This window comes from Halyomorpha halys, unplaced genomic scaffold (assembly GCF_000696795.3).
Source record: "Halyomorpha halys isolate HHAL.00 unplaced genomic scaffold, Hhal_1.1 Scaffold624.1, whole genome shotgun sequence".
In the NCBI taxonomy this organism is placed as follows: Eukaryota; Metazoa; Arthropoda; class Insecta; order Hemiptera; family Pentatomidae; genus Halyomorpha; species Halyomorpha halys.
This window is the reverse complement of record NW_027106861.1, coordinates 672,234-684,628: the sequence shown is the minus strand read 5'-3', so window position 1 is coordinate 684,628 and position 12,395 is coordinate 672,234. Positions and strand designations below refer to the sequence as shown.

Below are 12,395 nucleotides of genomic sequence, written 5' to 3'. Positions count from 1 at the left end.
TTTGTTGCCAAATCAGGCACAGCAAATATAACTTCAGGCACAAAAATATTATATAGTATAGGTATTTATTTCAAGGCAACCTGACAGAATGAAAACTTGACCATCCATCTCTATTTAGAGTAGATTATATGATAACTCAATTTACATCAGAAATGTCCAAATAGGGGGTAAAAAAAAAATGTCCACCAAGATGGGAATAAATCCACATACCAAGGCACATTAAAAATGGAGAACGGAATGGGGTTACTAATGTTTTGGAGTACAACACCAATAGATTTTGTCAAAACCGGGATCTGTAGGAATTCAAAAAATCCTAGCAAACTACTAATCATCAACAGAAAGATTCAGAGACTCAGCAATAATGAATCTAAGTGCCTATTAGGCTTGAGATTCTGGTAGGTTGGAGACCAGGTGTGGAAAACTTTCTGATTTGAAGGAAAAAATGTGCCAATAAGAAGGATGATTAGGAAGACAAATGATGTATTTTTAGTTAATGATTTACTTATCTTAATAAATTAAAAAACAAAACAAACCCTAGTTAATACATGAATAGCTCATCTAACTGAAAAATTTAGAGGGAGAAAACAGCAGATCCAGGAAAGTGACACTTGAATCAGACTTTACAAGTAACCTTCTCTGGTTGGAATGTGGTAGAATAAGAAAAAATAAGGAGTTTTAAATTTCTGAAATATTGAAATTTTTAGGAACAATTAATATTTAACAACATAATTGAGGAATTACAGCTGATTTGAATATTCTCTCCATTCATCTGAACATCATTGATCAAGAATCTTAAGTAGATGATGATGATCACAAAGATAAATTAACAGAAATCCATTGAAAAAATAAACTTTGTACTGCACATTGAGATTCAATGTAACATTCTAAAACAAGCTATAAAATATTTTTATTCTTTTTTAAATAAAGCAGAATGAAGCAAAAATGATGGAGTAATTCATTTTAAATAACACAAAATCATGAGTTTTTTCTTAATAAACAGATGAATAATAAAAAAGTATGTTCAAGATTCTACATTTGATCCTTGTGATTTACCTCATTTAAGTTTTCATTTATAATTGAGTTATGAATCAATTCATATTTTGAATTTTCAAGTATTGTTTCTCAAAGAAAGTCATAACCTAGAAGAATATTCATATTATATTGTAATAATGAATTTAGTAGGATATACTACCGATATTTTTCGTCATTACACTGTAAACTTATCAAATCATTTTTTCACTACATAAAAGTCTTTGTCAGTTCCAAAACTATTAACTTACACAATGTGATTTCAAAATCTGAAGTTTGAAAAACAAAATTAATTATCACTCTATTATGTCTACACCAGGGGATAATTTTTTTGGTAATTAAAAGTTGCTATTTTGTAATTTAAAGTGGCTATGAGAGGAGTAACCTTCAATTTAATCAGATTAAAAATAACGTCTGATACATACTGAAACAGAAGTATAAAATTTTTTTTCTTAAAACCAAATAAAAAATAAAACTTAAAATAACTTGAGAAAACAAAACATTTATAAGGACATACATAACAGTAACATAACAATGTGAATTCATATGCCATAAAATAACTTTAAAATATAAATAATTAAATAGATATTCAAAAAATAAAAACAAAACTAATTGACTATCTAATAAGTACGTTTCAATTATGAATTATTAGGTATGTCAATCATTTAAAACCTATATTTTTTTTATAAGCACATATTTATGGTGACAAATACATTCGACATTTGTGTTTACTAGTTACATTTAATAAATATATAATATTCTCTGTGAGTGACTTGACTAGATTTTTATTGACTATTGTTTGTCTACAGTCTCAGTTCATCATTTAAGAATGCATAGTACGAAAAATTGTTATAATTAGTAGTCAAACAGCAAAGTCATCAATTACTAAAAAATATACAATATTAGAACAAGAATAGTCAGAAATAATTTGAATATATATATATTTAGTCAATTATTGAATTCAGGCCAATAAACAGAATTTATATGTGGAAATGGACAAATAAACCAAAATACCTGCTTTGTGTTGTGGGTATTCTGTTCGGTCATTTTTTAAAATAAAATATTCACAACGCTGTTTTAGGGAAACACAGTTTCTAAATTATATATTTTAAAATTCTCATCAGCGTTTGTACAAACACAAATTATTCTGTAAGATATATTATAAAAAATTACATCATTTGAGAGTAGTCTACTTATTTAACAAATAAGCAGAGACAAATGGTATTTCATTTCACAATTTTAGTTTTGATAACACTTACAACATAAAGTTACATTTAATGAAATACTGTTTGCATCCCCTGCAACCCTGCTTATAGAATCTAGGTCTTTTTATTCTTTACACAAATGCATAATAGCCCAAAATGTGTCCTAAACTAGTTGTGTAATGGCCACATCTTTTGGGTATTTTGCATTTGCTCAAAGACCAAAAAGGAACATTAAATCAGTGTTTGAATAAGTGTTTATACACAACATATTGTATCATTTTGGACACCGACTGAATGGAAATGCTCTCAATGTGTTGTTGGTATTTTGGTTTGTCCTTTTTGTGTTGTGAATAAAACTTTCTACGATCGGCTGAATTTGGCAATTAAACAAAACATATATATAAAATTTAAATTTCCAGATTACTTTTATCAATAACCGAAATGATACATAAGATAAAAAGTAAAAATTAAATTATAGAGAACAGTAGTACTCTCTTAAATAAACGTAAAGAAAAAATATAAATTTATTAATAGCAGTTATGATCATATAAATTATATTCAGTTTTGAATTATATTTCAGCATGATAACAATTTATATCCAGCTAGAATAAGAATCAGATATCTCAGAAACTGTAGAAAAACATTATTTTATATATTATTAAACCTCTTTTCTTTAAAGGTATATTAAGTCAAAATAAAAAATTTCTTATCGCTTATAAGTTTCTATTAATAAATACAAACAAACAAAATGTACAAAATGATAAACACTTAGGTCACTTACATCAGTAAATGATCATGATAACATCAAAAATTCTTCAGTCTCCATACTTAGTATACAATGGATAATCAACTATTTACATAAAATATAAAAAAATAACTTTGAAAAACAAAATATGAAACAGATAACATCCTTAAATTTACATTTTATAGCATATTCCAAGGTAACATTAAAATAATATTTAATTAAAGAAATATAAACTTAGATTAATAGGATTTTAACAAAAAAATGATATTTGTGAAGAAGAATGGTCACAGAAACAAGCAGCGTAAAAAAATATTTGGAAGTTCTTTGATTAAGCCATTAATTAAAAACAGTCTCATTTTAAGTGACTAATTAAACTATAAATTATTGATGAAAACATCAAAGCAACTTTGATTTTGTCCAACATTAAGAAGATTTACTGTTCACTGGTTTTGTATAACAGAAAATTCACATTAAATGGACCTAAACATAAAACATATATGAAATATACGATATAGGGAATAAAGAAATTACTAATATCTAATTAAACTTTTAAAGACCAGAATTTACTTAAAAGAAATAAATTACATTTTTAGGATTAATCTCAGGTTTAAGTATGGCCTAAATTGTAGTATGGCCTAAATTGTAGTATGTAGTATAAAAGTATGGCCTATATATATATATATACATATATATATATATATATGTTCTGTACCGATTAGTTCAAATGAAAAATTATTATAACAATTATAACAAACAATCAAAGAGGTTAGTCAATATATTTACTGGCATAAGTTCTTGATGCTGATAATTTCATTTTATTTATTTTTTTGTTTTTGCAGAAATGGGATAATAATAAACCATAATACATTTTTTGTAAGAACGGTAAAGAGGGAGTGAATGACTATGACTTCATCTTTGTTAAGAAACAGATGTGTTGAGAGCAGCTTGACTGATATAAATAAAATAATAACAAGCTCTTTTATTCGTTATTGTTAACTTGGGATAGAATGAAACAATTTGTTTCCAATACATGTTAGTTCATAATGAAATGAAATATAAGAAATCAAGGTCATTAGCAGCATTCTATCAAATAACTTAATCATAAAATTTAAAAAAAAAAAAATAGATTGATTTCTCACCTGATTAAATTTCAGATGAACCACCAAGAGCATGTTCCGTCATACTCAAGCAAAGACTCTCTAATCTAGAATCAATTTCATTTTCTGAGCCTGCAGTTGCTATTATATTTACACTTCTTTGCTGAATATTAATATTATGATGCTGCACAAAGAGGAAAATAATTATGTCTGAGACATTATTTAACAAATAAAAACTATCATTTTTAAGCTAAATTATTAATGATTTTTACAAAATGAAGATGGTCCGGGTGTGGTAAAAAAAAAAAAAAATTCAAATAGTAATTAAACTATTTAATGTGAACCAATGTTTCAGCCCACCTTGCAGGACTTCATTAAGGTTTACTGAATAGAAGTTAACACAAGACCATCACAACCATGACCCAGATCATCTTCCTTTTATTTATTACACATGGTCAATCAACAATCTTCCAATTAATGATTGTATACATCTACTTTTATCACAGTGTCATTTTTTTCAATTATTGAATATTTTTACTTTACGGAGTTTAAAATAACTTGAAGTAATTCTTTCTTAAATAATGTTTTAATAGATTATATATTATTGGAAGGAGATAGTTGACCATATACTGTATATTCTATGAAGATAGTCCGGGTGGAGGTCAATAAAGGTACGAAATAGTAGAAAAAACTATTTAATGTTAAGCAATGTTTCGCCTCACTTTGCAGGGCTTATCCAGATTGAAAAGGTAGAAGATTATTTTGTACCTTTATTGACTGCCACCCGGACTATCATCCTATAATCTAGAGCAGGTATGGGCAATCTTTGACACGTTGTGGACTAAACTTTAATGTGCAAATACGTTCGCGGGCCGCGTTTAAAAGTAGTGTTCATAATTTTTAACGATAGATATCAGACATGAAATAATACAACACTGTTATTATAGTACAATTTGTTAAAACAACAGAATGAAATGGAAAAATAGATAAAACATTATAATTAAATCGTGAAATTTAGAATTATTACAAACAACGAAAGTTATATAGCGACCGAAATAAATGAGGCACCTGAGCTTGAATTTGGGAAACTAATCCATTGATGTTTGGATTAATTTCACTGATACAAATAAGTAAAGAATTTTCCAAATTATCATCAGTCAAACTTGTACAGTGGTTTGATTTATTGACTTTCATCACTGAAAAGAACTGTTCGCATTTATAGGTATCAACTCCATTTGCAAGTGTATTGGAGCATTTTGTACATTATTTTTTATTGGAGTAGCAAATAAATTGAAACAGTCTTCCATGTTTTTGAAATCACTAAATCTATTCGAAAATTGCTCCGACAGTAACTTGAGTTCTTCAGCATATTGAGTATAAGAAATATTTTCATACGCAGAGAGCGAGGTGAAATGGTAACTGTTACCAGACAACATCTGTACCTCCCACAAGCGGATTTTGTTCTGAAAAGCTTTCAAATGGCTGTACAAATCATTTACTAGCTGTCCTTGTTTTTGAAGTTTCAAATTTAAATCATTCAAATAGCCTGTAAGGTCAACCAGAAATGCTAAGTCACATATCCATTTTGGGTCATTCAATTCCGATAGTGGTTTATTTAATTCCGATAATCTTTTATTTGCATTAAATATACTATCTCATTTCTAAGCTAGTAAAACCGTTTCAGCATTTTCCTTTCGCTTAGCCATCTGACTTCACAATAATATGTTACGTCATCATATTTGGCTGATATTTTATCTAAAACGCCTTGAAATGTCGATGGTTAAGCCCTCGGGATCGAATAAAATTGATGGTTTTTACTACCACATTCATAACATTCTGGAGTCGAATAGACCTAGAACACAAGTTCTGTTGGTAGATAATGCAATGAAGGATTATCAAATCATCTTTTTGCAAATTTAATTCAGTTCCTTTTTCATTCAAAATTCAGATGAAATATTATGTAAGCCGACCACAGAAGGTGCACCATCTGTGCATACACCAACTAATTTTGACCATGGCAATCCAAAACTAGTGAATACCTTTTAAACTTCATTAAAAATGTTCTCTCCTGTACTGGTTCCTTTTAGCGGCTGTAAAGCAAGCAATTCCTAAGTAACAGTGAACTCTTAATCAACACCTCCAATAAATATAGCCAGTTGAGCTGTTTTGGACAAACTGGTGCTCTCGTCTAATGCTATGGAAAATTATTCAAAATCAGCCATACGGTCAGTCAATGTTGTTTTTATATCAGCCATCGTTTCTATACTTCGGACAACAGTTCCTCTTGACAAACTAATTTTTCCTAATTCATTTTTCTTTTCAGGACACAAAACACTGTAAACTTCTAACATACACTCCTTGATAAATTCTCCTTCGGCAAATGGTTAGAATGACTTTGCCAATTTTGAACTAGCTTTCACAACATTACCATGTTGTGTTCTTTGTTTATGAAACAATTGCTGCTGTTTTTCCAAATTTGCGGTAAGCTTCTGGATTATGTCTTTTCTTATTTGTCCAGTCAGTGAGAGCAATGAAAAAATGAATTTTCCAATCCATTTTTCTTGAAACTGGTGACCCTCTGCATCTACTTTTCGTTTCTTTCCACCAGACATCATTTTCGTTTATTTTTATTTGATAAACTTAATAACAAAATATAATTATTAAGCACTCAAGATGCAGTTCGCTGGGATATCGCTTGTCGAAGTTATCACCTAGGTAGCTCAAATATAACTGAACTAAAATTCGAGCCATTCACTTCTTTATATAGGAAAAATTAAGGAATGATCTAGAATCGTCTAGTGTAGAACAATTGAGAAGCAATAATCTTTTGTTGCACCGCCAGTGAGGTGGCAAACATCAAAGGCTTTGATGATCTCCGCCACTTGGCTTGCTCACTAACTTGATTCTGGGAGTATGAGTAAGTTATTTGTCTATTTGTTTTTAATTGGGTTTTTCAAAATGTCTTGCAGGCATTTTGCAGGCATGTCGGGGGTTGCCCACAAATTATCTAGAGTATATATTATATTATAAATAAATAAAAAATTTATTTTTCCTTGAGTTAAAAAGCTTTATGACTTTATAATTATTTATTGGAGAAACATTTGTATAATTACCTGTTTCTGGTAATTATCTGTTAATGGTTCAACAGGACTCCTTTGCCTGATGGCTTGTGAATAGTATAAATGAGACCTTGGAGAAACTGATAAAGGAGGAGTAAAAACTTTTGGAGGAAGTCTATTAGTTTCTATTGGTCTGTAACAGATATTTCACAAATTTAATTATCAATAAATCATAAGATGTTGAAATATATTCCTCCCTCCCTCACTTTATTGATCACATGGGGTAGTATCAAAGAGTAATTTTTATTTTAAGAAACAAAAATGTTAAAATAGTATATTGGGCAACAGTATTCTAATTTAAAAATCTATTGATGCAGTATAAAAAGAGATAAGGCCAACAAGATAAAAGAGTGTCTGAAATGTGAAAGAATCTTTTCACTATCTACAAAGGAAAATAAGAAGTTTTACATCATGCCATGAATTAGATGTAGTTTTGCTTTGATAACTATAGTAATATAATTTTTGGTGTTTTTTTATTGAACCCTCGAAACGTTTCAAGAAAGATATTTCCCCTCATTTGCATTTTTTTAAATTTTCCATAACTAACCTTTTTTAATAAAAAAATAAAAAAAATTGTATGATATAATAAATAATTAATTTAAATAATAAACCATTGTGTTATAATTTACACTGCTTATTTGAGCATGTTATATCAACCTTCTTCTTATATCCTTATATCAACGATTCTTCTCACAAACTCTCGGTTGAAATCATTTCTCTAGCTCATATTCAATGAGAAAAATTGATAAGATATATGATAATGATTTAAGTTTATGGCAAGTTTTAATACATTTAAGTAAACAAACATCCTTCAACAATCTCCATGGTTTTGTTGCAATATCCCTCCCTCACCACTTGAACCGAAGAGATACATGAACATTTAGTTTTTCAAATATAATCAAATAAACAACACTATGTATCATCATTTCACAACAGGTATAATAAAATATATGAAATCTAAAGACACCAAATAAATATCACCTGAATAAATATGTGCATAATTTAACAGAAATGAACTTACTGGGTTAAATGTTGGTTTATCTGTAATCTCCAAGTAGAAATCTTTTTTTTCTGTTGTTGTGAGAAAGCTTCATGATGTAATATTGTTTCCAGTAAATTCAGAAAAACTGATGGAACCTCCTCTTCTATACAGTTACCAACCATTAATTGTGTACAAACTGAAAAACATCAGTAGTTAATTGAAGGGCTTTGTTTAAAAAGGTTACAACTACAAAATTTAACAAAAACATTTTTCAGCCTAAAAAGGTTCCTTCTGACCTAATCAGACTGGAGTTAGCAATGAATTAGTCCTTAACCCTAAACAAAGGCTCTTATATGCCAAAACTGAGGAGCAAATTGCAACCCCCCCTCCCCCCCCAGGCTGGATTCTAACTGGCACTGCTTCTGACTCAAGATCTAAGAACTTGACTGAGGAAACTCAAGAAAGCCTCAACTAATTAAATATCATGTTCATTAAGTTCTTTCTTCCACAATGAGACAATATTATCACCATATTATCCCTGTCTGCATTTATATCAATTCTATCTTTCTTAACAGAATTACCTACAATATCTGATATATAGAATTCAAAAAATCTAATAGTTTTGTTTAAAGCCCCAGTTAATTCCCCATATCTGAAATTAAGAAAACAAAAATATCTCCATATAACTTTTTGGAGTTAGCTATAGTTATCTCAATAGTATCTATAAGGTATATTTAAAAAAATTAAGAAACATATAATTTAAATAATGATATATAAATCTACAAATGTTCTTCAATAGGCCAAATTGACTATTATAATTCATGATGGCCAGCTTTAAGGAACTGAATCCTTCCACCTGGCTCTCTGACAACACAGTGTCTCCTTTGAATAGTTTGTTATTTTGTCATTAGTGCAAAATGCAACCTATTTCCTATCATAATCCTATCAGAACATCTTTTGTTTTATTAGCCATGTTATTCATTACAGTCCTGGGATGAAGTAAATGATAATCAAATAATTTGAAGTTCTTAACTCATTTAAAAGTATAATCTCCAAGCAGATTGAATTTACACAGGTGCTCATGAATGTACATAACAATAAATTTTCTGCCCTAGCTGAGTAAGAAGTTCAATCTACTTTAGTATTATTTTATTTGTTTCAAATTTTCCACAAAAGAGATAGGTTTTCCTAACCTAGACTTTGCATAGTCATGTCCCAGATTATTCTATGGAAAGCCCATTCCAACCACAGACCATGGTCCTATCACAGAATTTTACATTTCTTCATTCAAATAATTTTTGGTCAATCTTGTCTTCTTCTTCCATCTACTTCCTACAGGTACTGTTCTCATGGAAATCTTTCTTCAAGCTGTTATTCAAGTATCAAGATCATTTTCATTAAAATCACATCTTGTTGGAAGTCTTCATTCTTATAATACTTCTTAAATAAATTGCTCTTTTCATCAAAGTAAAATGTGTATAAGAATTCAGACATAGAATAAGAAACAAAAAAGTAAAATAAATAATATTAAAATACCTTTTCCTAAGACTCTTGTGAAAGCAGAGGGAATGTCATCAAAGGAAGGCCTTTCTTCCTCAACATAAGCTTTAATGGGAGTTGATAAAACCTGACGCAACTCATCCATCACAGTAAGTAGGTGCCCCCCATTCATTACATCCTATAGAAACACAATCAAAATATGAATAAACTTTCATTAACTAACATAACATTTGTTTTCTTCCACCCAAACATGAATGCTGAATAGCTATCCATAGAACAACAAAAACAATCATAAAGTGACAAACTTTCAGAACTTCATAAAATAATTGATAACATAAATGTACAAGAGCTAAAGAATGGAAGAATTATACCTTACCTGAAAATGATTTGCTGGTGCTAGTTTCTTACAAGAAAATAAGATAATATAATAAACAAATAAATATCAGAAATAAAAATAATAAATAAGGGGACTTGAAATAAATTACAGCATAATAAGGAACAACCTAGATGTTAGATCAGCTGAGGAGCTTGTAAAGGAACATCGGTTAAAGTTGAGTGAGAATATCTGAAGAACATGTGGCATAGACCAAGGTTTTAGATTGGAAAAGAAAAACATAATTGGGCACATAATACATTGAAATTTCTTATGAACGTTAAATCAATACAGGTATTTCCTAGCATTGTAAATGCAGTTTCAATTTATAACAAATTAAAATCTTTCAGCCTGAAGATAATATTGACAAAGAACATTGTTGACTTCATTATTATTATGTCCAGATTCATTATACCATATTATTACAGCAGGATTTAAGCTTTGCTATAAGCTCCTTCATATTATAAATTCAAAAACCCCACAACACTTCATTCTTATGTTCTTACTTAAATATTTTTAATCGATAAAGGTTCTCTCCAATTGTGTGACACTTAAATATAAAATGATACTGAATTATGATATTTCTACTTACCCTTTCTAAAGCAGCAAGAAGATTAGCACGTTCTCTTAGTTTAACAATACTTAAAATAATTTTTCTTCTGGCACCCTGTGTCACCGGCAAACCAGGCTCTAGGTATGTATCAAAGTTTTCATCAGTAATTGAAAGAATCTGTTCATAACTCAAATGGCAAAAAAGTCTCCAATATTTATGCAATCGAAGTGACTTTAACCAATTTTTCACATCTGAATACAAAAAAAAAAAAAATTATTTACTGATAATATCAAATTCATAAAGAAAGGGGAAATAATATGATTGTGCATGTGTGTATGTATGTATATATACCTCTCATTTCAGGACTATCATATCCAGCAAGATCAAGATGTGTTTCAGATCCACTGCCAGACGAAGCCTGAGACGACTGTGGAGAAAGAGGAGGACCAACAATTTGTTCAGAGGACAGTGAAAAACGTCTAGCCTTATTACCACCACCCATTGACAGATCATCCTGATTAAAAAAAAAATTAAACTTTGTTTAAATTTTAAGTACAGTTAAAATAAAAAAAAGGATGGAAAATAGAGCAGGAAGAGGAGAATGAGAATTGATAAGTAAACAAGTAAATATAATATAGAAAATGCTAAAAAAAATAAATATAGAACAAAAATTAATTTTTTCGGAAAAACAATAATTATATTTCTACATTAAAATGACCTCTCTAGACAAAAACAGGTCTTTTTTGCACCAAAAATTAAGGACCTGAAATAAACATACATTACAAATATATATCTTAACTAATATAACAATTCTTTTATAATCATTTCCTTCCTTTCCTAAGGATGATTTCTAAATGTTGTGATACATCTTGGCCCTATTCACATAAACCAGGCTTAAACTAAACTCTACCAAAATCGCTCTACTTTATATAAATAACAATATATTCCAGTAGAAACTAGAACTTCTTTTATTTGGACTGTAATTCTTGAATTTTTATTTAAAAAATACTTTGTTACTGGTCTAAATATTCTCGATATGTTTTGAAAATTTAAAAATAAGATTTAGCTAAGATAACAAGTATTATTTATTATTTTAATATTTATACAGCCTATCTTAATAATAATCAAAATAAAAAAAGGGTGCCCCACTTGTGTGTGCAAATGCCATTGTCATGACAACTAATTTAAAATATTTTCAAGTGAGTGGGTGTTTTGAAAAATAATTGAAGCTGATTTAATCAAAATAATGACTTGTACATCGGTGCTGGAAAACTAGAAAACGTCTTAAAGGATATACTTTTATCTCAAGTATCGAAACCTTTATTTATATATGCTTATAATGTTTTTTTTAAAAAAATATATAGTGGGTATACAGACATCTTTATCTTTTGTCACTTGTTTCAATTGAATAAAGGATGTTTCTTGAATTAAATTTGTTGGCTCACCATTGGCAATGGCAGATCCTTTGTTTAGTATAATTTTTTTTTTTTGTATAAACTTTTTTTTCAAACTGCTTAAACTTAGATTACTTGGCCCTCCACATCTCTGAAGCTTCAATTCTGTAGCTAACTATTAATCGATTATATAGTTTGGATAATTTGATAGTTTTAAATTTCTAACCAGTAAACCACAATGGTTCCTATTCATCCCTCTATTTTCAATCCGCTGGTGTTCCTCAAGGTGGTATTCTTGGTCCCATCCTCTACACCATCTATACAGCTGACATACCAACAACTCCTAACACTATTCTTACCACGTATGCTGATGACACATGTGTGCTCACAGTTAGTAA

General features: G+C 29.2%; 1 protein-coding gene across 4 annotated transcripts in view; it reads right to left on the bottom strand.

Moving 5' to 3' along the window:
* Positions 1-12,395, bottom strand: part of smg (sterile alpha motif domain containing protein 4 smaug) — a 30,813-nt gene that overhangs the window by 7,513 nt on the left and 10,905 nt on the right. For 2 of the 4 annotated variants that reach the window (XM_014427153.3, XM_014427156.3), the window contains exons 6-12: positions 10,955-11,117; positions 10,643-10,854; positions 9,714-9,855; positions 8,217-8,373; positions 7,190-7,328; positions 4,119-4,260; positions 1,687-3,459 (exon numbers count right to left, since the gene is read on the bottom strand). In XM_014427153.3, coding sequence (XP_014282639.1) covers positions 4,123-4,260; positions 7,190-7,328; positions 8,217-8,373; positions 9,714-9,855; positions 10,643-10,854; positions 10,955-11,117 — 951 coding nt within the window. In that variant the 3' untranslated portion in view covers positions 1,687-3,459; positions 4,119-4,122. Of the gene's footprint in view, positions 1-1,686; positions 3,460-4,118; positions 4,261-7,189; positions 7,329-8,216; positions 8,374-9,713; positions 9,856-10,642; positions 10,855-10,954; positions 11,118-12,395 lie in introns of those variants that run through there. The other 2 variants (XM_014427154.3, XM_014427155.3) reach the window with 1 other exon arrangement.